We start from the raw sequence: 26,746 nt of genomic DNA on the forward strand, positions 1-26,746 counted from the left end.
ATTGGCACCAGTTTCGATTTTATTCGTCATGTCGTCGTTCGGATCGTCTGTTTATTTATATGTGATTGATTGATTAATGTGCACGGGACTTGGAGTCTTTTTGACACGTTTTTCAACTTCAGCACGCTTTTTTAATTCTAAAAAGTATTAAGTTATTTTTATTATTTGAATAGTAATAATATAATATATTAAAAGGAATAATATTGCCATTTTCAATGTAAACGAAGTTAATGAGGTAAGATAGTAATGTCACGAGATTTTTCAGATAAAAATTCGCAAAAGCGGAAATTTTAATTAATAGGGAAGCATTTTGATCACTTTAAGAATGTTTAAATAATGGATAAAAATTGATTTCTTAGATTCGAGCAACTAATGTAAGCCTAACAGCGGGAGATTTTGAAGACGAAAATTGGAAAAGATACTAACTCCGCTTGAGACTGTAGCGACCTCTAGTAGTGTCAGCTCCCGAAAAGGCTCAATTCAAGCTCTGAATGAGACGTTTGAGACCTTATCAGAGCTGAAGAGCATAACTATGGGAACAAAAAAAGGTCAAAGGAACCGTATCTCTATGAGCGAACCTTCGTCAGATATGGTCCCTCAAATCTGGTTGTGTGAGATCGCCAGTTGCATTGATCCACAAAGACTGTCACATTTAACTATTTAGCCTAAGTGACTGTGCCGGCTTTAAGTAGCCCTCTTGACTGTTTGTGGCGTACTTGATGTTATATAGTTTTAGGGGGTGCGGGGTCTTGTCCCCCACCCGGTCACTGAGGTGCTCATTGTTGCTCGCAATAAAGTGCATGACTACGTGTGGAGCCTTGATGGTGTGGAACGTGTAGAATAGGCAGTATACTGTTACGTGTTAAAATCTGACCTTTGGAGGCGAATGTCTCGCAGAAGGTCATATGTACAAGGTAAAATTTCTGACTTTTCTTTTTGTATGAGGTGGGTCTACAGTTTGGGTGAGTGAGTCGGAAAACCCATCATTTGGAGCTTGAATTTTACCCACAAAAGACTGTGGTCCTAAATGTGACTCTTTGTGAGATATTCGGATAAGATGTCGTGTGCAACCAAGGGCAAATTCTCTGGGCTTGCTTAGCATGCACTATACACTTAAGAGAAAGTTTTGACTGTCTATATACTTTTTATATGAGAATAAATATGCCAATAATAATTTATTGTAACATGTAGCCTAAACTCTTTTATCAATTGTGTTTGCTTTTACATTGGCGGTTAGCTATTTTAAGTCGGTGCCATGTTTGCAGGAATTCGATCGCTTGCTTGTGTGGAGGTTTGCCATGGGAAACAAGTGTGCGCACCTGACATCGTTTGAAGCATTTAACACTGCCGGATTGTATCGAAAGCTTCCGATATCCAGTCGGCATACATGTATTATGTACAGAGGAGGATCTACTTAGAGATTAATAGGGCTTAAGCCCTGGGTCTCCAAGTCAAGGGCCCACAAAATTTCAATTATTATCATAAATTTTTAATACTTTTTCATTATAATATATTTTGTATGTATTATAAAGTCCATTATAAAGTCCATTATATGTATAATGGACTTTATAATAGTCCAAACTTTTTTATTCACACCAAATAACATTTCTACCTATTGTTGTGCTAGAGATAGACCTGTTATTCTTATTGCAACTTTCAGCATGTCCAAAAATTTTGTTTAGGATTTGCCCCTGCATACAGCTACAGTATTGGTTGCCTTAAAATATTCCAGAAAATGTTAATGTAAGTTAGTGATAGAGGCATATTCCAGAGATGCTACTTGATACCAAAGCAATTAGTTTCGTTACTTCAAAATAAAAATATAACTACACATACTGCATGACTTCAATTAAGATCAGGTGACTAAACTAATTGTAAGGTAGTTTTTTTTTTTAAGTTTTGATATTACCTCATCATAAGCTTTGATACATTTCCTCATAAATTAATTTGAAATCTAGGTGGATTGAGAAAATGAGATCTACTCTTTTCCATAAGTTAAAAAACACTTTATTTTAAAAAGAATCTTTGTCTTTAAACAAACAGTTAACCATTCTTCCAGATCCAAACTACAACATAGGATGCATCTAGGTGGCAATTAAGTAAGCAAATCAATGACATAGTCTGTTTCATATGAAATGAACTATCATTGGTTTGCATATTTAGCTTTTCACCTGCTAGATTCACCCATAGGTACTGTAGATCAAATCAAGTATTTTGGAATACTGCAAATTACATATAATAACTTATTCATTATTTTTTATCGTAAATACAATTTTAAAAAGACATTTTATATTTTTACCAGCACCCAATTTTATCATTTGAAATTAGTTTGAAAAATTACTATATTAGTGCCTCATACTTTCATTTTAATTCATTCCAGGAAGTCATTCATACTCTGAATTGTTCAAAGTCTGAATCAATTTTTCCCATTAGAAATAATGGAAAGTTAATTAATCCATTCCCAGACCCTGAACAATACCCATTTTGATAAACTTAAAACAGCAAATACACATAATTTAATTTAAGTTAAAAATAACACAATTAAATGCCCTAATAACAAATAAAATACAAAAGCAATAAATAAAATATGTAAACTCTATGTAATAAAATGAAAATTGCATGCATTGGTCATGCACTATAAACTTTGGCATCTTAACATAGATGTGTGATTTAATTATAGCAGTTATGAAATTTAAAATATAGATAATATGAGATTTTATTGTTTGTTTAGAATGTTACTTTAAACTGTTTTCTTTGCATTTTGTTTGAATAAAATTGAGTTGTAATGTCTTGGATAAAATGCTTGTCAGGAATATTATGCTTTGAGTTTTAAAAAGAATATAATGCCATAAAAACAATAAAAATTTGTAATGTGTATGGGAAAGATGCTCCTAAACTTCAAACATTCATTTGGCATGTTCAAAGTTTAGGAGCATCTTCTCCATACACATTACAATTTTTGAACTAAATGATACAAAATGTACAGAGTGCCAAAAAGCTGTCAACAAAGAAAAATTGTAAAACATCAATGAATAACACACAATATAATATATACAGTATAACCAAATTTCTTTATAAAATAAAGTGTTATCTAACTTATGGAAAAGAATAGATCTCATTTTCTCAATTCACCAGAGTTTAAATTAATGAGGAAATATATCAAAGCTTATGATGAGGTAATACAACCAAACATGCCAAAAATAAAGCAAAAAATCATTGAAAACATACAGGAATAACACAAAAGCAAAAGATGTCTTAGACAAGTGACTCGCCATTCATGGAAGCTATGGAAGCACCACTTCCCTTGTATTTTCTAAAATATAAATACATATTGTGAGATTATTTTCATATTTTAACATACTTTGAATTAATTAAAATTAATATTATTATAACTGCATTATGTATCTTATTACATATTTCCATACTACATGTGGAAAAAATGATAAGATTGCTATTGTATATTCATATATGCATATTCCTAATGGAAGCATTGTATTGTTGAATATGGTATAGCTTCCATGGCAAAAATATTTGAATCATGTAAAGCAGCTGTGGTGAGCACGTGGTGATGATTGAGTTCTCACAAAGAGACAGGAATATAAAACAATAAGACGTGCTTTATTTTTACTGTATGAACATATATACAGGAAAGGTTCGTTGATTCCGACCTCCTTGTTCCTCACTTTAATTAAACAAAAGGGAACAAACAACACCGATCGTTGGTTCACAGCGGAGCTAAACTTTTCTTTCGCGTAACAAAGGAGACATTTAATTACTAACTTAAAACTACCTATAACTAGAAGAGGAAAGGAAGAACAAGAATTAGGATAGAATGGGAGAACAAAAAAAAGGAAATTTCTAGCAAGGAACGGGTACCCGAATGGTTGACTGCGGTGGTGGCCACTAGATGATTTCGTCTTGGGATTCTTTTCTTCTATGGGGACGGAGCACATGCGAGGACCCAAAATTCGTTCTGAAATCTCGGCTTTTCCAAAGTTCTTTTTCTCTTCCAATGCGATTTCTGTCCTTAGTGTTCTTCGTAACCCTTCCGGCCGAAGCAACACCCAACTCGAGACCGCTCTCTCCGACGGTCTTTCCTCCTTCGGTCCGAAGCCAAAAGTGTCCCTCGTCCCCCACTTGCCCTCTGGGCTATCTTCACTCCTTTGTCTCGAAATTGGGTCACTGACCACCCACATTCAGACGAAAGTTCCAGAAAGTATAGAAACAGAACAAAGAGAAAGGGGAATAGAATATTCTTATATATACATATAAAAATAAAAACAACAAAATATACTGGTGTACCACCACACAGCCAGATTACAGGCATTTGCATATGTGCTTTAAAGAGCATCAACCTCACACAGTTTAACTTGTAGATGCTACACACCAAAATATTGTATAATGCTTCCAATGATTTTATCCAGGGCCGGCACAGCTTTCCTATCATCAAATGTCACCACACATCACTGTCTTAGACGCAACAAACTGCTTTTATGGTTCTAATGCATTTTTTCTCTATGTATGCAGTTCGAACTTTCAAGCATAATTTAAACTCCACAGCGAATTTTTGTCAAATTTTGCATTCTAAGTTTGAATGCAAAATTTGACAAAAATTCGCTTAAAATATGAGGTACCACTGTACTACAATTTCATGTGTGTGAAAATATCACAGAGAAAGTTTTGTTCTTTTAAATTTTATTATACATTAGAATTTGCTTATTGTAATTATTTTGGGAGACTTCTATACTGATGATAACTGACTAACAGCATTAAGTGGAGTAAATAAATAAGACTACAATTAATGGAAATTCTGGTTTTTAATTCCAAATGATCTCAAAACCAATTCAAAACACTGCAATAGAGTTCAACACAGTGATAAAATCCAATAACACTTGACAGCAGATTTGGAGGAAGCAGTATTAATATGTAAAGTCTTCAATGGACACAATATAAGATCAATAAATACACTAGAAATTTATAAAGTAATTAGGGAAGGAGAGAGTGTTAATTACAAAGATTGTGAAACATTATCTACAGAATGGCAATTGTTTTTATGACAACCCACAGACGGGAACATAGCAAGATGACAATTATATTATAATTTTTAGAGAATTTCATAAATGGTCTGATATGATGTATATTTATTTTTTGTGTTATAATTCTCAAGTTTAAGCTTCTGTCAGCATTTAAAGCATGGACATTCTATATTTTAAACTTCTAAACTATGTCATAGAACAAAGTAACATTCCAATTTCAGATTGATAGAAAATTCTTGTGTAGATCAAAAGCAAACTTTTAAGTGAAGCTGAAAATATTTGTCCAGTAATTAAACCTAAGTGTTATTGGATTTTATTACTGTACCAAATGATTTTGCTTTAGATGATTTATTATTTTTGTATGTTATGAAATTTATTTATATATATAATAACATATTTAAAACATTAATTTATTGAATGTTATGTTCTTTTATTAATTTTAGGTTTGAAATATCACAAAACAGTGAAAAAAGAAAATAAACAATGTGGCACCATGTATCATTCTGCATGTGGAGGCATTTAAATTCTCATTCACGACTGATTAAAGCTAAACAAATTTTTTGTATAAATCAAAGTATAAATAGATCATTTGGTATTACTTTCTGTAAAAATTCAGCTATTAAGGTATCATGTTCTTCTTTACATACAACAAAAGCTCATGGTGCACCAATAATGCCTATAATTATGATGATGATAAAACCTATTTCAAAGTTTATAGCTATCATTACTGGAAGGTAAGTAATTCAACTATTGCAAAATTAAAAAATAAAATTGTTATATTGAATTGATGACATAAATCATTAAAATTTGTCTTTCATTGTTCAGGTTTTTTTGTTATTATTAAATTACACGCACAAATCTTTTAATGTTGTAACCAAAGTTACATAACTGGTTCCGCAGTAAGCACAGCCAGATTAATAAATTACAGTCGACCCCCCTATAACACTGTTGATTTTTCCGTTTTATATGAATTCCATGTTGTACAAGTCACTTAGATTTTACAAATACGTGAGCCGTTCACAGCCTGGCACACATATTTGTACATGGCTGTTGTGACACAAAATTTGATTTATATTTTTCTTTATACAGTATTTCATGGTATTACAACATTCATGTTTAAACAGATTAGTAAAAATAATTATTATTATTTATTTATTTACATACACAGGCTGTTTGTTTGATATTGGTAGCTTCACAAGAGCTTAGCATCTTAGGTCGAGAGAAGTGTAAGTATGGCTCTGCTTGCATGCTTCTACTAGATGGCTTGTAGGGTCAAATCTCCAATTTCACTGTTTCATTCACTTCATATTTGTTTAAGAGTAGTCATTTTAAAGTGGTTATGCAGTTTAGTGAACTTTATCTCTAAAATTACAAACCTTTCTATTAGCAATTACAATTTATTTAATAAAAAAAAACTATTTTATTTTATTTTCTGCTTGCTTATTGTTTCAATTAACTTGTTTTTTTCACCTTTAAATAAAGAATTGCCTGATAACATTATGTGCTTGCTTGTCTTATTTCATATTAGTATCTTTTATATTGGTGAACAACCTAATAAACATTTTCATTTATTTATGGGTATATTGGTGACTGGATTATGTCAGAACAAACAACAAATTTCTACTGTAAGAAACAATGAAAAGACTCATAAACTGAGATGAGGTCTACATTATTTTTCAGATTTATGAGCATTTCCAGGATAAGATATGGTTGTAAATCAGGGTTACTTTGTATCAATCAATCCAAGTTTTTCACTAATTCAAATAATTCATACAATAATTAGCAAATAATTAATTTATAGCAGCAAGGGTGCACTTTATTGTATTGTTTGAAATGTTCTAATGATGATATTTCATGCTATACACCATCATTTCTCAACCATTTTAAGCTCAAGGACTAGTAAAATGTCTGAAAAGATTCCATGGACAACTAAGTTATATAGGCCTAATTTTTTAAAATTTATTTGGGTATTATCAACATTTGGGAATACTGTTCAATTTATACCATAATAAATCTAAAAGCATGTTTTGAATACATATGGAAACAAAATTAATTAAAGCAGAAGTAAACTATTAAAAGTCAATCATTAAATGAAGTTTTAATCTTTATTAATGTAAATCTGCCTATGGACCATCTGTCCTATCAGCATGAACCAAGGTTTGAGAAATGCTGCTATATACCACTTGCTTTTTATATATGATTAGTAAAATAATAAAAATACAAATGCTTTATTGACAATAATGAAAACAAAAAAACACAAAAAACAGAACAAAGTTCATGTCAAAGATACCATGATGATACTTTTTTCAGGTGTTTTATATTAGTATAACAAAAAATACATATATAAGAATTAAAATAACTATTCACTTAAGTTTTATCTTATAAATTATGAATGAAAATTGAATTATGATATTAAATTTTATTGAATTTTAAATTTTTAAAAATTTATTTTATCATTTTTATTTATTATTATTTTTAGAGGTGCTAGAAAATGGTGGAAGAGCTTACCTCCACATAAAAAGAAGTATTTTTTAGAATCAGCTAAAAGAAATAAATACAAAATAGCAGGTATACAAATATAAATTAGCAATTTTTAATTGTTCTAAATTAAATTTAATGTAATTAAAAATTAAAGTTTATGCTATGAACACACACATATTAGGTGCAGTCAAGTGAAACCTAATCTCTAATGAAATTTCTATAGCCTTGTCAAAATGTTTTAATGGTACTTAAAACTTACCAAAATAATTTACGTAGTTATTCTACTGCTACATCAGCCTGTAGATGCCAGTCTGAAAAATGTCACATGGCTGTGCCTGAAGCCAATTCAAAATAATTTATTGTACTTTTTTTTATCCATCTGGAATTTTTTTCAGAGAGCTGAAGATGTGAATTTACATGGTAACAAATTGTGCTATACACATGATGCTAAGCACCTAGTGGAATTAACTTGCAAATTTGGTCTTTGCTACAACAATATGATGTTTTGCATTATTATGCAGAAGGATAATCTTATCTGTTAAGAAACCTGGTCATCTGGATTTGATTACATAATGTAAGTTTTTTGAGGTCTTGCAGAATCAAGCAATATTGGTTTTGTTGCTGTGTTCAAGTAAGATAACGTAAAGAGGTCCATTTTACTTGAAAAAGAAATTCAACATCACTTTGCCTGCTGTTGGTTGCAATTTATATTTTTTCAAAGGAGGTAATAACTTATGCTTCCACTTGCATGCTGCTGCATCTTGTTTCAGACTGAAAATGATGGCACCATGACTTCTCATCTGTAATGATGCAGTTGAGAACTGCATTTCCTTTATTCACATATTACTTCAAACCAAAAGAAACACCCATGCAGACGGTTTTAATGTGGGGGTAAGCATTTTAGGGTCTACTGAATGCAGACCTTGTGATAAAGCTGGCAATCATGCAATATTGCTTGGCTAATGCTGATCTCCTGCAGTTTTGTCCTCAGTAATGTGCCAATTGGCTTGCACAAGCTGATCACTTTTAAGGTTCTAATCTATGTTGATGATATTGCTTGTCTTGACTATGGATCATCATCAAAAGATGTTCTTTCATTATGGAAGTATGCACTCCAAACTTTTATACTAGTTTTTGACAGGCTGTTTTCATCACATACATATGTTGATAAATATCCATCAGTGAAACTCCTTTGGCCATTAAAAAAACAAATAACTCCTTACTGTTTCTGTTTGCATACCTCCATTACTTGACTACTGCATTTACAAATGACTATTTCTTTACCACAGCTTGTGAGAAGCAATACTACTGCGTTGCAACACCCAATGTACAATAGTTTATTCTACTAGTTTTATCATCTCCCAGAAATAAAGCAATAAAATAGCAACTTCTGATTGTATTTCATTGACTGCACCTTATATATAATTTTTTCAAATTGTCTATTTTTATAAATATTTTTTATAGTTTTATTTATTATAAATATCCATAACCTTTATTTCAACAAAATCACATTTAAAATTCTTAGAATTCTTATTTTAATTTATATAACACAGTCATTCCTCACTTGACATCAGTAATTCATTCCTGAGAATTAAAGATTCTGAAGAAAAACGTTAACTGGGAGCCTATTTCCAGAATTTAAATAGGAAAAATTATAATTTGTTACAATATCAACCCAGAACTCTCTACTAATTTCCAAAAGCAGGATCAAAACAGAATTCCTATATATATGGATTAAAAATTATCATATTAGGATATAAAATACAAATAATAGTAATCTTTCATTTTGACTAGTTTAACTGTTATACTGAAGCATGCAATATCCACAAAACTTTCATAATAATTTTATTCAAAAGTTTTGCTATGAAAAGGTTGCCAATTCCTTCTTCGTGAAATATTTGAAAGAATGTAGCAACATACTGTTTAAAATAACAGCAGTTTGTCGTCTCACCTTTTAAAACTAAGTAGATGAATGGGACTATTTAAGGACACTGCTTACTAATATTGAGCTGGATATGGAAAAATTAGTATATCACTATACCAGGCCATCATTAATTATTTTTTATTAATTATTCAAGTACTTTAAGATACTTTTGGACAATTATTTTTTTTTATAAAATAAAATGCTTACATTTAAAAAAATGTTTATTAAAATTTAATTTTTAATGTATCATTTTTGACTGATTTTATGAAGATACTAATGAAATGTGTGTGCTAAAAGGAGTGGTAGTCTGCAAAAGTTTGAAAACACTGCTTTAAGCCTTTTGTTTCATGCAATTCCAAATACAATGAATCTGCTGATATTTGGTATTCAGTAGTCAGGAAAAGCAAGAATATTCAGTATTTGGCAACAGTAACATCTGAATAATTATTTGGTATTTGTCCAAAAACCATATTTGCTCCATCCCTAATTTAGGTAATAGATTTTTTGAAACCTGCTAAAATTCATTCCTCCATGCTTGTATGGGATGAAAAAATTAAAAATAGTTTTCATCATACTGACCAAAATATATTTTTGGTCAGTATGATGAAAACTATTTTTCATCATACTGACCAAAGAGAATAATTTGTTTATATGGTTATATATCATTAATTTTTAATTTTTGATATTCTCTGTTTATCAAAGAAGATTTATCCAGAATTATGAAAATATTTTGAGCAATTTATAGTTTTGATGATCAGAAACATGAAGCTTTTTCCTGGATCTTGATCCTGTAATGTAATCCTTTGTTTCAATATCATACCATCATGATATAAATTGTTCAGTATTTGTGAATTTACATAGTACTTTAATTTGTAAATTGGGAAATAAATTGGGTATTTGGAGTATCCAGTCTATTGAATTGAATACACTGTGATAAAAAATAAGATAAATACCTTACCAGTTATCTAAAAATGAGATGCTGAATCTTGACGTATATTTGATATTTAAAGTATAATCATATTCTGAATTTATCTTTAAATTGAATACAATAATATTTTTGTAAATTTTGCTTCTCTGTAATACTTGATGCAAGGATACAGTACATTAAATAATAATAATTGAAGAGTTTATAATTAAAATATTTAAATTAGTTCTGTATAGTTCTTAGACTATAGCTCTAAGTTTAATTAATAACAAGTAACCAGAAATTTGTTTATTTAGTAATATAGGATAACCTATATTTTATGATTAAAAAAAAATTATAATATTTATTTTTGTATATGTATTTCTGTATTATAATAATAATATAATTCAGAAATAAAATCTTTACTTTTGTACTAATTTATTCAATGACATGAAATGCATAGGAGAGATCTTAAAGAATCAACAGATTCAAATTAATTCAGAATCAACAGAGAAAATTAACAATTTTAAGATTAAGCATTCAAGCAAATATAGTTTTAAAAATGTAATGAAACAATAGTTTATTTTCCAAAGAGGATTTGTTTTGCTTTTTAAAGATAATTTTCAAACTATTTCATAGAAATTTTTTCCTAGTTAAATTACAGAATTTAATGTATGTAATGTATTGTAAATTTAATGTATGTTAAAAAATGTATGTATATCATTATTATATCAGTCTATAAATGAAAATTTGTTTTTGTTCATATTCTTTAATATAATTATTTTTCTGGTATTGTTTAGTAGAGTTCTAAATTTTATTTATTGAATATTTATATGTTCTGATTATTATTCTGTTTATAATAATGATTTCTTCTATCTCTAGGTTTCACATTGTTTACATCAGGAATGTCAGCAATATATTATTATAGTCATATTCAAGAAACACCGTTTACAAAAAGGAAGCGTTTTATAGCATTAACTCCAGAACAGTTTGAACAGATTGCTGATTTTCAATTTAAAATGGTGAAGTATTTCAAAACAATTATTGGTTTATATTATTTGTGTAAAAATTATATCATGTCAGTTTTCCATATAAAGTTAATCCAGAGAGAATTATTTTTTCCCTCAATTGAGCTTACAATACTTTGTTAAATATTTGTACAGAAAATGCTTGCTGGTAATTATTTTGTTACCGAATTTATTCAAAATCTTTTCAGGAATTATTATTACATAAACAGTTGATATTAATATTAAACAGTACTTTAAATTCCATAATCCTGCATTTGCAGGTGTAAAATTGATATTAATGTTGTCATTTAGTGATGCTTTTTTTAATATTGATAATAAACAAAAGATATTTGTCATTTGTTGTAATCATTGCTAAGATTCACATACTTTCTTCAAATCTAACATCAATAAAATTATCCTTTAGTGAAATGTAGTAGTACAGTTTTCAATAAATAATAATGTATACTGTTGACTGTATAAATTTTAAAATTGAAATTTTATTAATAGTATTTTTATTGGTAAAATTTCAATTTTTGTACATAATTTTGATTTGATGAAAGAAAATATATTCAATCATCTTAATATGACTGAATAATACCATCAATGTTTACAATTGTAGTTAACATTTTTACTGTCAGCAAATATTGCTTTAGATTGGTCTACACTACAATATTGTATATGTTGATTCTTCTAATGATCCCAATTGAACCAAAAATGTTTCAATGATTTTTTTGCACTTGTCAGAAATTATGTGTATTTTAACTTTTACTATATGTGGCTGCTACATAACATGCTTGTATGTCTGTGGATATCTGTGAAGTTTATTGAAAAAAAAAGATAGAAAAATAATAAAAATAATAATTATGAAACTATTTTTTAGTGGAATCATTCTTTTTCTTTAAATAAAAGAGCTGATAGAAAAACTTGTGCCACAACTCAATGTTGCAAGATCATCATAAATTTACTCAGTACATTTTTTATTTTAATTAAACTTTTACAGAATGCTTAATCAATGCACTCAAATAACTCATAGCATAATTTTGCTGAATATGCAATTGTGTTGGAAATGTCTTGCAGTTTTTAATAAAATATATCATGTATGTTTTCACAAGTTTGAATTCTCCTGATCATACTTTCTCTAGTTGTTGGTTTCTATTCATAGACAACATCTTTAATTATCTCCACAATTAAGTCAGAAGTCAAGTTTGCTGATTGTATGGACCATTGTACTGGTATATATATCCTCCAATTCACCTTCTATTAAAGTGCATGTTTCAATAATATAGTATAATTTATGCATAGTGTAACTCTTCCCATTTCACTGAATTCACATTCTTTGCCTTGTATATTTATCAAGCAAAACTGCTATAGTAATTTATCTCTTATAAACTCCATAAAGTGTTTCCATACATATTTCCGTGAAAAAAAAATTTGGACCTAGGTAACCATTGATTGAGTTTTTTTTATCAGTTCATTATTTGAAGAAAAAGAATGATTCTACTAAAAAAAATAGTTTCCTAATGACTTTTTTAGTATTTTTCATCCTGTTTTTTCAACAGCTTCACAGATGTTTGCAAACATGTATGCATGTGGTATGACAGCCACATAAAAATTTAAATGCTTATTCATAACTTTGATAGGTACTATCAAAGTTATGAATGAGCATTTAAATTTTATGTAAAATATTATAAAGAATTAATATTATAAAGATGTACCATCTTTCAAAAAAATAATAATATTTTACATAAAAGCTTATTTTTAGTGTAGTATGATAATATGCAACAAAAAATGGGTGTTCTTATTTAAGATAATAAAGTTGATCTTGTTTTCACTGATTGCAACACCATCATTGATAGTCCCATCTTGTGGTCCTCTTGAAGTCTAACGTTTTTTTGTGTTTATTTTACTGTGAAAATTTCTTTTTAGAATGTGTATTTTTTGAGTTATTCCAGTGGATTGATAAAAATGGAATGTCTTGTATATACTGTTCCTTTTAGATTGCTTCATAGTTGTCTATTTTATTTGCATTTTGTTAAATCTGTATAATAATTCATTAAGATGATATCTTAATGAATTGTTATATTTTAATGGCTTTTCATCTAAAAGTGTTAGGAGTTTCAATAAACAATAATAATACTGTATTTCCTTGATTATAAAATGTATTTTTCTACTTGCTTTTGCTTGCCTGAAATAGAGATGTCTCAGTCCAAAACAACAATCAGCAGAGATTTTAAGTAGGCCATATGCATCAATAACAGACAACAGTTATATTAATTCAAATGAGCTTTACTATTAACAAATGTTTAATTTAAATATTTTTTAATGTTTAAAGTGTTTAAGATGACATTATAGTGCTGAATTAAAACAAAAAGCTATTGTGTATGCAGGAAAATATTGAAACATAAAGCTGTTGAACATCAACTGCATCATCTATATTTGTATGTAGCTTTATAGAATATAGATGCTATAGATGATACTCTATATATCATCTAGTTCTAATTTGTGGTTACTCAACAAAATAAAATTCATTACTTTAAAATTTTTTCTCTTAATTACTTAATTTTTTTATTTTATCAAATTATATGATTTAAGAAATATAAAAATATTAAAGTTCAATTTTGAAATCATGGTATATTATAGAATTGAAGAAATATTGTAATAATTTTTGACGAGACTATGCCTCGTCTCTAAAATTGCACTGCCTTAGAGTATGAAGGAGTACATGTCAGGAATTGCAATTTGACACACAATATTTGGTGCCCAAATCATGTGCGCACAAAATAAACCAGACTTGAAGGTAGTCATGGGACCGAGAACCAGGTCAAAAGAAAATACGAAATGCTGAGACTGTTTCTACAAACAGGCACGAGTGCAAGAATTGTGCATGTTACAATGTTGCTCGCGCTCTCCAAGACATAGTCTCGTCCCAAAAATTGCTTCGCCATTTTACTCGTTTCTTTTTATATTTAATCATGATGATATTTGATTTTTGTTTATTAATTATTTGTGTAAACTAAATGATATTTACAATTTTGATTTATTTTAATTTTCTACAACTTTTATATAGTTTGAATGTTGAAAATTTATATAAATTGTTTTACTTAAAATTGAATGTGTAAATAATTTTTCTAAATAAAAAAAATAGTTTGTAAATGAATTTTGCTGAATTTGATAGTTAACTGCTAAGCTTATATTTTTTATGAAATTTTAAGTCTATTACTAACCTAATTTTTGAAATTTTTTATTATGACTGAATCAGTTACAACTAAGATAAGAGTATCATAGTGCTCAGCAAATAAATAAACATAAACAAAACACCTTTTTTGTTGCTGAGAAATACATACAATTGAAAAAGCAAATGTTTTCAGTCCAATTAACAGGCCATCTTCAAAATAGATAAAATTAAAATAAAATAACATAAATTTGAAGATCTATGTATGATTTAAATTTTTGTGTTCTATTCATGGAACATATTTGTTCCAATTTTTGTTTTCAACCTGAAGATGGCCTGTTAATTGGGCTGAAAATGTTTGTTTTTTCAATTGTATATATTTTTCGGCAACAAAAAGGGTGTTTTGTTTCTGTTTACTAAGATAAGACTAAATTTAGCTAAATCCAAAAGCATTTTCGGAGTTATTTTTATTTTATTTTATGTATTATAAAATACTTTTGCAATAATTGTTTTTTTAGATAAGTTACAGTTACTTTTTATAATGATTTACAATATTAACTATTTTCCAATCCATAATATTTTTTATTATTTGCTTTCTATTACCAAATTAAATCATGTATTTGAATTTTACTGTTTTAATGTAAATTTTTGATATATAAAAATGGTTTGTTACATTAATTATTTAAAAATCTTTTCACCTGTACATTAATATTAAATGTTTTAAGTGATTTTTCAAAAACTTAAAGTTATTAGAGATATAATAATGTATTCAAATCATTTTTTATTTAATATTATTTTTCTTGCTATAATTAATTTCGTATATTAAAGATATTACTTAAAATCTGTGATTTTGTAAAATTTATTATTACAACACTTTAAAAATATTTAAAAATACAAGATATAGTAAGAGGAAAACAGTTGAAATGAAATAATTAAATTCATTTTTTTTTATTTTAGCAATTAGAATTAAATAAATCAAACCTGTTGTCTGCTCAACATCCTGCTTGCAAAAGAGTTGCAAATGTTGCTAATCAGTTGCTGGACAAAAACCAAGAGGTTGAACTTATTCATAATAAAAAATGGACAATAGCTGTGATTGACAGTAATATTCAAAATGCATTTGTATTACCAGTAAGTAATGTGAAATAAATATTAAAATGATTCTTTGAATGATAACTTTGTTTTGCTGAATAAAACATTGAAAATCTGTTGCATACATACTGATATGATTCCTCATTTTGTGATATTTTTTTGACACATGGTGTAATAATATGTTAAAGTTAGTTAGAAATATTTATCAGGATTGTTTTGTTTTTAAATAATAATAATAATAATAATAATGATAATACTCTGAGTTTCTTTTTCTATAAAATGCAATATTATTTTGCTATAATGATTCTTTAAATTATGTCTTAAAAGAGGAAGATTAAATAATAATTATTTTAGGATTAATCTTTTTGAAATTGTGTAGTGTTAAGACATAATAATAATTAAATGATTTTCAAGAAAAACATGATACATTTTATTATTTTAAATATTGATTATTTCTTTTTTTATATCTTGCAGAATGGTCAGATATTTGTTTTCACTGGAATGTTAAATCTATGTGAGAATAATGATCAGTTAGGTGTGATCTTAGGTCATGAAATGGCTCATTGTATCTTGGGACATGCAGTAAGAAAATTTCATATTTTAAAAAATAAATTTTTTATTAAATTGTGCATTTTATCATTAACACACAGATACAAATGTATTGTGACAATAAATATCATTAAATTATATTTGCTGTCACAATTAATATATTTCAAATAATTCTGTTGAAAATCATCAGGTTATAACTGAGCTGATTAAATTATTTTAATGCCTCAAGAATTTGTGTTTGATATCATTTGTTAGTAATACAATAAAAGCTTCATGGTCACACATTTGATACTGACAGTTTTGTATTTAAAATCAGTTTACATATTCACAAAGCTAAAATTTGCTTATTCATGGAAAATTTGACAAAAGTAATGAAACAATGAAGAGACAATTAAATGATTTTCAATATTTCTATAATAAATGTGTTCTACTGAAAATTGTGTTAATTGCTAAACCATGCTGATGGATACTACTAACATGACATTACTTGAATACTTGATTACTACTTACTTGATTACATACATTACTTAACAAATGATTTAAATTTAGTTGTTTTTTTTTTATCCTTACAAATCAATAATATCAGCTAGACAAAAGGATTCTATTGACAAAATATCAAAAATAGTCAAAAAAGCAATGTCTTGCAGAGAGGAAATTCAGCAGCTGTTGCTGCTTGTGCTTTCATCTTGAATGAATCTATCACATAAGATAACATTAAGAAAAAAGTGACAGAGATTAGAAATACAGTAACAGAGTTTCTCTTTATGGAAATTACATGTTTTAGTTTTTAACTAACAAGTAAATATTTTTTTAATTCCATAACTATTTTTTCAATGTATTTCTCATTTTCATATTTGTGAAAATTTTGCAGAATGTAATTCTTGAAAATATGGAGCTTCTACTATATTAATAATTAGTAAATTTTATTTGATTTAATTTAGCTATGGATAAATAATGAAATTCAAAAGCTATTTTAGATTATTTTTCCAGACATTATTTAAATTAAATTAAATTATTTCAAATTTATACATTAACACAGAAAGCAACAAACCCACAATTAATCAAATTTTCAATTAATTAAAAATAATTAGCCCAATTATAACTTTCTGATTTAACAGAATTTTTATTATTCAACATTTGAAAATTATAAATGTTACGTAAATAGCTTACAAATTTTTTTTTACTATAAAACTATTCAGTAGACTCTTGTTAATTTGAACTCATATAATTTGAATTTTCTCTTAATTCAAATTGGATGGTAGTTTCTTTCTTATTCCTGTTTAAATCAATATAAAATTCTCTCAATAATTAGAACTTGATTATGTCATTTCCTGTTTGAATCAAGAGTGTGTTTTCAGTTTTGAAATTTAAAGATCAAATTTTAAATTAATAAATTGGTAAAGTTAAATTAATTAAAATTTAAAAACATTTCAAATCAGTTGGTGCATGATTAGGATGTTTTACAGTTGTCTTGTGGCACTTGCTCATCATTGCTTCTCATGGGCAATTAAGCCTTAGACTTGGAAACCAAAATGACCACCAAGAAGGCTGAGCAAAATCCAAGATTGCTGACAAATAAGGGTTAAATGAATTGTGCTGTCAATATACCTGAAGATGAAAGATTCAATCTTGACTGCATCTTGATGTTTTCTTTATTCCATTGAATGCACTATGTACTGTACCTTTTTTTTGTATTTTTCATTGATTAAACATTATTCTGCTTGTCATGTGATGTTAATATGTTGTCTTTTTTTGTTCTATAGCATCTAGAAATGGTCTCTTTTTAATTCAAACCGTGTATGACTATCCATCTTAATTTGAATTAATAAGAGTCTACTGTATACAGTTAACATAAAAATTTATTTTAATTTAATTTAAACAATTTTTAATATTCTTTTTAAACTTTAACCCTACATAACTAATCATTCGTCCACAGATGACGCATCTCTGCTAGAAAGTGAAATTCAGAAACTTTCCCATGCTTCCTGCTGGTCATTCTTTTTCTACCTTAATAATTTGAATAAACAGTGTTGTTTGTGATGTAATTGTGTTCACACGTCAATTAGGAGTCGACTTATGGCCATCCCATAGTCCGCTGGAAGAAAGTTTAGTTACTATGTAACTTTGTTGCAAAGTCATGTACATTTCATACATTGTTATGGCTGCAGATGTAAACAGTTAGTTTGTGATAAATGCCATTCCCTATATGGGAAAAGGTACTGATCCTCAGAAACAAATATTGCCTACATTTTTCATAAAGGAAATAACATCTATTTTACATGGAACAAACTGTAACATTACTATGGATAACAGGTTCACATCTGTATCTTTGGCAGATGAACTATTGAAGTCACCTTATAATTTGACCTTAGTTGGCACTCTTAGAAGTAACGAAAGAGAAATTTTTGAAAAATTAAAAAATTCTAAATCACGTACTATTGGTACTTTAATATTTTGTTACGACGGCAATAAGACATTAGTTTCGTACAAAGCCAAGTCAAATAAAGTTGTTTATGTTTTGTCGACTATTCATGATCAACTTAACATAGATAAAAATACAGGAAAACCACAAATAATACATTTTTATAATAGTACAAAGGGTGCAGTAGACACAGATCAAATGTGTTGAAATATGAGACAAAACCAAAAGGTGGCTACTATGTGTGTTTTATAATATGCTAAACCTCTGGGCAATAAACAGCTATGCTATCTAGGTCTGTAATAATGTCAGAAACAAAAAACACCAATGTCCTGGTGGGATTTATTAAGATGGGAGACAAACTCATGGAGCCCTGGCTACAGAAGCGGTTACAGACAGTGCTTTTGAGGCATGATATCAGAACCATAATACAGGATATTCTAGGTGATGTGCCCAGTGTATAAGCTCCTACTCATTCTGCATTGAATCTGCGTAAAATATGCTGTTTGTCTATCGAAAGCTCGACAAATGACAAAACACTGTTGCATGAAATGCAAAAATGTGTTTTGCGGCCCCCATAATGTTAACATATATAGCAACTGCGTGTAATCTTATTTCCTAAATATTTTGACCTTATTTAGTTCCTATTTATCCATACTATTGTGCCATGTAACAACTTATTTTTATTAAACAATTTTGTTGATATTAACATTTTTTAATGCGTAGTCCACTCGACGAATGTGTAGTTATAATGTAACTGTAATTTAAGTTTAGTTATCTAGGGTTAAAATTAAATTTATTAAATATTATTATAATCGGGACTACATTGTTTAACTTTGATGTATATGTTTTTTTTTCACAGAAAGTTTACTTTTAGAATGCATAATATAGTTTTCAATATTATATATCTGTTTGTTATTTTGTTGTTTATTATTACATTTAAATTATCATTCTATATGTATTTAGGCAGAAGCTTTAAGTTTTACTCATTTTGTCGACATTGCTTTGATTACTGTTTTAGCAGCAATTTGGATGATTATACCTAGCGATGGCATAGCACTTATAACACAATGGTTTTTTAATAAAGTTGTTGATGTAAGTTATACTTTTCTAAAATTAAGAAGAAATATAAATGAACATATTTAATTTTTTTTTTAATTTTATAGATTATAATTCATCTCCCATACAATAGAAAGCTTGAAATAGAAGCAGATGAAGTTGGTTTGATATTGGCTGCAAAGGTGTGTAAATTTATTAATATTTATTAGTTTTATGCTGATATTTCTGTTTATATTTCAGAGAAAGCATAAATGTAATGTCATGTTGTTATTATTAGATATTAATTGTAGATGTTTAAAAATAAATTAGTTTAATGACTTCTAAGTGAAGTGAAACATTATAATGATTTTGAATAAACAAACACATACAAAAGAACAAAATTATATTTGTAATAAAATGATATGATTTGAATAAATGTCTTAATTTGTGGTTTATTGAACATACGTATGAAACCAAAAATAAATAAATAAATTATTTTACTCATTTTTAGGCTTGTTTTGATGTTCGAGAAAGTAGTGCTTTTTGGAGTAAAATGTCTATTTTAAATGAATCTGATGACGGTCCAGATATTGAATGGTTATCAACACATCCGAGCAATGAGAAACGTTCTAATTATCTCGACAAAATGATGGATGGGGTATAAACAATTATTATTATTAAATATTAAAATCTGTTTTTAAATTTAAAATATAATTTAAGACATCAGCAGCAGATTTACAATTTTAATCTAGTTTGACAGTTTACAGCAATATAATACATTTAAAAGAATAGTAGAACATTTTTTTTATACACTGTAGGTACAGTACCTTACATTGACATTTATCTTACTATTAAATAAGAAATATTATTATTATTATAGGTAACCATGCAGTGGTGATATTCGAAATATTTAACAAAGGGTTCGCTAACAGAAAATTTTTTCTTAAAAATTTTTTTTTCGCTCAAATGGTGCATTAGCAACATTAGTGCAAAAAACTGACCTTAAGATACCCATATAAATAAAGATGATGCGTTCGCAAAATTAAGTCAGTTAAAATTTAACATTGTTTATGCCAGAACTATATTTTTTTATAAATAATAAAAAAGAGTGTTCAAAATGGTTTATTTTGTACATATTTTAACATTTTTCATTCAAAATATTTTATAAACATAAAAATTGTTTTTTTTAATCAGAAAAAGTCATAGGGAAAGCAGTTAAACAAGAAAAACTTTTCCTAAATCATTTATTTTATCGTTAGGTATTATTATAATAATAGACAGATGTCATTGTCTCTCGAAATACAATACAGTGTATCTTTCTTATTTCGCTGTCGATAGCTCGACACGTGTTCCGCATCCATCTTGTATTTTCTTGCGCGCGTGGGATTGTGGGATCTCTCTTATGACTGGATCTAGTTTTGAGAACTCTCTCGAGTCGATTGCGATTGAACCTCGTTTCAGTCGAGATTGAAACGGTCAATGGAGGATGACCTTATACCCTGTTTCGCACCAGGCGGACAGGGTATAAGGCTCTAGTTTAGTAGTGTTACAGAGTATAATAGGTATATTTTAATATATTTTTTAAAAGAAACAAAACCACTGAGAAATGTTACGTGTGTTTAACAACAGGTTCGGAAAACTTTGGAAATGTTAACAACGGGTTCGGCCGAACCCGTGCGAACCCACTGAATATCACCACTGTAACCATGTATTCATGTTTTGCACTGGTTTTCATAAATTAAAGAACAAAATGTACATTTTCTATATATTTTTTTTAATTAAAAAATCAATTTTTTAAAAAAACTTCTTAAAAGATTAAAAAACTTCAACAGAAGACAATTGTCATTTTTTTATCTATAACCACATTTTATCAGAGACAATTCTACTAAGGATTACAACTGTTAGCTTTTATTACAATACAATGCATTTCGGGTGCAAAATTTGTCACACATGCACCCTTCTTCAGGTAATACATAACTACAATGGGGACATTTGCTTTCCCTATTGTAGTTATGTATTACCTGAAGAACATGTGTAACAAATTTTGCACCTGAAATGCATTGTATTGTAATAAAAGCTAACAGTTGTAGTCCTCAGTAGAATTGTCTCTGATAAAATGTGGTTATAGATAAAAAATGACAATTGTCTTCTGTTGAAGTTTTTTTAATCTTTTAAGAAGTTTTTTAAAGGATTGATTTTTTTTAATTAAAAAAAATTTAATAAAAAATACTTTTTTTTAATCAAAATTATATATAAAAGAACCACACCACAAATACATACATATATCTGTTACTTATACAAGTACATTTTGTTTTTTAATTGTTTACAATAAAATTTTCAATAAAATACAGAATGAATTTGAATGTTAATTATCTAATGATTTCCGTTATAAAAGTATTAATATAGAGCAGATTTGGACATGCAGATCTATTACTTTTGGAAGGTTTTAATTAACGAAAAGTTTCATGTTTTACATTGCTTACAAAATAAAATGCAGAATTTATTCATAAATTCTTGACATACAATCTTATATATGGTTGAGTCTAAATAAACCAAACTTTTAATACAACTTTTATTTCATTAATAGTACAAATATTTGTACTACCAGACACCTTCAAAATAAATGCTGCAGCTATACACACACTTCTATTCAATGTCCATGCCACTTTTTAAATAAAACACTCTTGCATCTCATTCTGCATTACTTTCTTTAGTGTAATTATCATAGTACTTTTTACTTCCTACTGATTTGAATTTGTAATAACGCAATCAAGCTTTCATTTTGCTAGATACGTGAAAGTCTACAGTAGTTGTAATAAGCTGTAGACTTAAGGCTGTGGAAATTTGGATATCTTATTTTTCCAGATAATCATTAGCAGAGTGCAATGTGCAGTATGATGCAGGAAGGACTCCGTATTAATAGATTTATTGTCAGAGCAGACTTGTAAGGAATACCAAGACCCTGTTTCATAAAACACTTGTAGTTGGAAATATGGAATAAGACCATTGTTTATTTTTTAAATAAAACATTAACATATTTTAATTAATCAACTTAAAATTTTATGGAATCTTTTTGTAACAAAGTCAATGGGAACGACAAGCTTGTTTCTTCATCAGTTCTTTAAATTTGGGTACAAGTTTAAAAACTGCAATTTGCATCTTTTTTTGTGACTTTAAAGGCCCATATTTGGTTTTGATGGCTATTGTGAGATCAGCCAGGACGTAAAGTAGGTTACGCCACTTACTAGCACTAGTCGGTAAGACCAGTTCTCTTACTTTTTATAGGAGGGCTGTTATAAACGATCCTAATCGCGAGATTCGGATCTACGTCAGGATTCCTTGACACCAGTTAATCAATCTTATTATACGCAGATTAACACGCGTATGCGATCTGATTCGGTCACGCAACCAAGAGACATCCCAATTAAAACGAAATAATAAATTTAATAAAACAAGAAAATAAATCATACAAAAATCTCAATGAATGAGAGATAGAACTACTACAACTAATATACAAATCAGGAGATAATTAAACTTATATTATACCCTATTCGCGATCGAGAGAGAGAGCTCACAAAATGTTATAAAACATACGACCTGTTTAGTTGTCATTCGTCTTCTTCTCTGTAGGTAAGGGACACTTTGTAGATAAAGTTCATTTACTTCTTCGTATGAGAGATCACTATGTGCACAAATATAAAAGTATCACTTCTATGTGCAGACTCTAGACTTATTCTGTATGTGACTCTTCTAAGGACGTTGGTCATCAGGTGGGAAACGTATGTGGAGTTTGGATGCTTTCGGATCTGTCGCTGAACTCCCCGAATTTTGACAAGTTCCCTGTATATCTTCGGAATACCGACCAATCATCGGCCAGTAACTCTTTCGTGAGAACGGATGAAAGGGGAATGAATGAGGGGTAACCATTTCCCATCTGAGCTGGATTTTAACCAGATAAGGGAAAGTCAGAGGATGTTCTCTTCTGTGAAAGGAAGTAACATCTGTTATCTGGTTTTTTTCCAACCTAAAACAGTATTTTTCTCACCAAAAATGAAGTAATATTTGGTGACATTATTTTAACATTATTAATAAAATTATTAGCTTAGACCCAGGGGCCTTTTGGGTCTCACACTATCAATCATAAAGATCCTGTCTCTCATAAATAGGATATCACAAAAAGGAATTAAAACTCATAGGATCTTGCTACCTAGTTCAGGACGGTCCTGATTCATCAAGCTCCAAAACTCAGGTAATAATGAGGAAACAAACTTTTCAGTTTCAAAACTGATGAAATACCAAAAGTTCTTCTTGTTCTCCAATGGTGAGAGTTGTTGACAGTTCTGTTCTGAAGAGATCTTCAATCTAGTTGTATGGATTGCCCTCTTCTGCAAAATACCTGTCAAAATGGATACTGAGTTGTGTTAAATGTTCTACAATACAGACATGGTTCTTCACTGAACTCCATGTCATTGTTTGCAGAACAGGAAAGCTGAAATTTTATCTGATTGTGCAGAATGTGGATTTCAGTACCTTTAATGAATCAGGTTTTTCAAAGATATAAACTTATACCAGCTTCAAGACAAAGAATCCATCCATAAACTTCTCAGAATTGGAATGGTTTTTCTCTAGCCCTTGTAGCTAAGAGCAAATGACTGAGTCCAAAGAATTACTTGGCATTGATAAAATTAAAAGTTTATTATTTATAGTTAAAACTGATAGTTTCTGAAGAAACAGTTGTACACACTTATGAACTAGGAAAATACAAAGATACTTGAGACCACTCGTAACAATATTACAAATTGATTCCTACATTCCAACAAAACAAAGGACTTCTAATTTATGTCTAGCTTAACTATAACTTAACTAAATTTACAAAATAAAGGGCCCTAGATCAAAATGAGGTTGGTAAGAATTAGAAGATTTGATTTTTGGTAGAAAAAGAAAAGGGTCAAAAGGGGGTGACAAAAAAAATATACCTCAATTCTGTTATTCCAGAAGAGTTCTTTCCATACCCTCTTTCCAGCAAAAATTTTTGCTGAAAAGAGGGTGTTTGGAGTTGCTTATTGTTAAAGTACACTGATATACTCTTGAGAAGATGGAATAAAGTGTTCCATCTTCTCAGGAGTATATCAGTGAATTAGAAAGAAAAAAAATTGCAACTTGTGAAGTTGGATGGTTCATTATTTAAAGAAATTAAAAATAGAGAACTTATTTGAAATTATTGAAATAATAAAATTATATAATTCTCAATATTTAATTGAATATTTGTTTTGAAGTATCAATCAATGTTAGATTTTATATATAAGGATGGAAAAATAAATATTTACATAAGGAAACTTTCTATCGTAATTTGTATATATTATATATAAACAAGCAATGTAACAGTATATATATTATGAAAAATTTATATGAAGTTAATATTGACACTTCTAATTAATTTCTATGAAAAGTGTTAGCATTTCATTTATATTAAATACTTCAAATATTTATTTGAAGTATTTAATATAAATGAAATGCTAACACTTTTAACGTATTAAATTTATTAATTCTTTTCAGGCTATAGAGATAAGAAAAACATCCGGTTGTCCACTTCTAACTAGAAAAGATCCTCGTCTAAACATTTCGACATTTAAGAAGTTGATCGAAGATGCAAAGAAAATCGAAGAGAAATACACTACTACAATAGTAATACCCAACAAAAGGAGTTAACAAAATTTGAGTAGTTTTAGAAGCGATGTGATTCTTGTCATTGTTGATGACTTAGAAATTATTTTTTTAAATCAGTTATCCAGTCTGTCAATATTGCAAAGCATGAAATCTATAGTTTACAAAAATATTTATTTTTATTCTTGTTACCAAGATATATATTTTAAGAAATTGAAAATTTTGAATAAAGGTATAAATTATTTTAGAAATTTGGAAAATTGACTATGTTTTACATAATCTTGTTTTACATAATTATTTTTCCTGGGGGAAAGCAAACAATATAATGCTCGTTATTTATTGTAATATTTTGGAACTGGTATTAATTTATGTCCATTTTTATATTTTCTAAACTTTGAAGTTACTTTTGGCTCAAAGACAAAATTTCAACACAATACATCTGCTGACTTCTAATTTTTCTTTGTCAAAATTTCAAACACTAAGAATAAAATATCATTAAATTTCTCAGCAGGGAAACATTAAAATTTTTTTTTTTATTTAACAAAAATTATGGACCCAAGATGAAAATATTTAATTACAGACGAAAAAATTGAAGTGAATTTTAAAAATGCAGTCACTCAAAATCTTTTTTATTGTGCTTTCAATGATTTTAGAAGCTCAAATTTATGCATAATGGTAAAAAAATTTACATTCACTAATTACCATAGTGTAAACTATTGAAAAATATGTTATATATTAAAGGATAGAACAAAATTCTTTATAATTTGAAATTTACATATTAATTCGTTCCTTACAGTAATTAATTTATATTATTTTGTATCTAAAATTTGCACTTATTAAAAAATGACCATAAGTTGAAACTAATTGTTTTATTATTATTATGTAATGTAAAATTCAGTCATGTCTTTTCTATATATATATGTACTGTACAGTACAGTATTTCACACTTGATCTGATTTACGAGAATAATTAGTTTATATTCAATTATTTTATGCAAAAGACATGCAAACTATTTTATTGCAAGAAAAATGATTTATTTTAAACTGCAAAATTTATAAAATTTTATTAGTTTTTAATAAAGTTCTGTTGTTATTTTAATTTACATATATATGTGCATATGATATTAAATCGTACCAGCCGGCTGCTGTTGTCAGAATTAATGTGGCCCTCCTCTAAAAGTTTGGGAACCCCTGCTCTAAACGACCGACAAATGTAATGCAAGTATATAACAACACAAGAAAAGGGAGGATAAAAAAATACAGAGTTTGATCCTTACAGAAACTATATTCTAAAATAGGAAAGTTAGCGTGTAATCAGAAGAAAAAGTTTTAAAATTTTAGGTAACAGTTTATTTAGTTGTTAGTGACTGTCTCTATGTTGCTCCCATCAAACTCAATAGTCCAGCTCTTGCATTTTCTCAGAACGATTGCAACAGGCGTACGGACAACGGATAAAGTGAA

At 28.3% G+C, this 26,746-nt stretch overlaps 1 protein-coding gene across 3 annotated transcripts; it reads left to right on the forward strand.

Annotated features, from left to right (window-relative positions):
* LOC111637983 (metalloendopeptidase OMA1, mitochondrial-like) lies at positions 1 to 26,035 on the forward strand. Of its 3 annotated transcripts, XM_023383602.1 has the most exons (11): positions 25 to 235; positions 360 to 914; positions 5,480 to 5,770; positions 7,516 to 7,604; positions 11,228 to 11,367; positions 15,482 to 15,655; positions 16,091 to 16,198; positions 19,551 to 19,679; positions 19,751 to 19,825; positions 20,134 to 20,280; positions 25,179 to 26,035. In XM_023383602.1, the coding sequence occupies exons 3-11, from the start codon at positions 5,520 to 5,522 to the stop codon at positions 25,329 to 25,331; spliced, it is 1,266 nt and encodes a 421-aa protein (XP_023239370.1). In that variant the 5' UTR covers positions 25 to 235; positions 360 to 914; positions 5,480 to 5,519; the 3' UTR covers positions 25,332 to 26,035. The 3 variants fall into 3 exon arrangements, with proteins under 3 accessions (XP_023239368.1, XP_023239370.1, XP_023239369.1); XM_023383600.1 differs by lacking the exon at positions 360 to 914 and having other exon boundaries at positions 1 to 144; positions 25,179 to 26,034; XM_023383601.1 differs by lacking the exon at positions 360 to 914.
* The last annotated feature ends 711 nt before the right edge of the window (positions 26,036 to 26,746 follow it).

The sequence above is a fragment of the Centruroides sculpturatus genome, unplaced genomic scaffold, assembly GCF_000671375.1.
Source record: "Centruroides sculpturatus isolate CEXI.00-Female unplaced genomic scaffold, Cexi_2.0 scaffold998, whole genome shotgun sequence".
NCBI lineage: Eukaryota > Metazoa > Arthropoda > Arachnida > Scorpiones > Buthidae > Centruroides > Centruroides sculpturatus.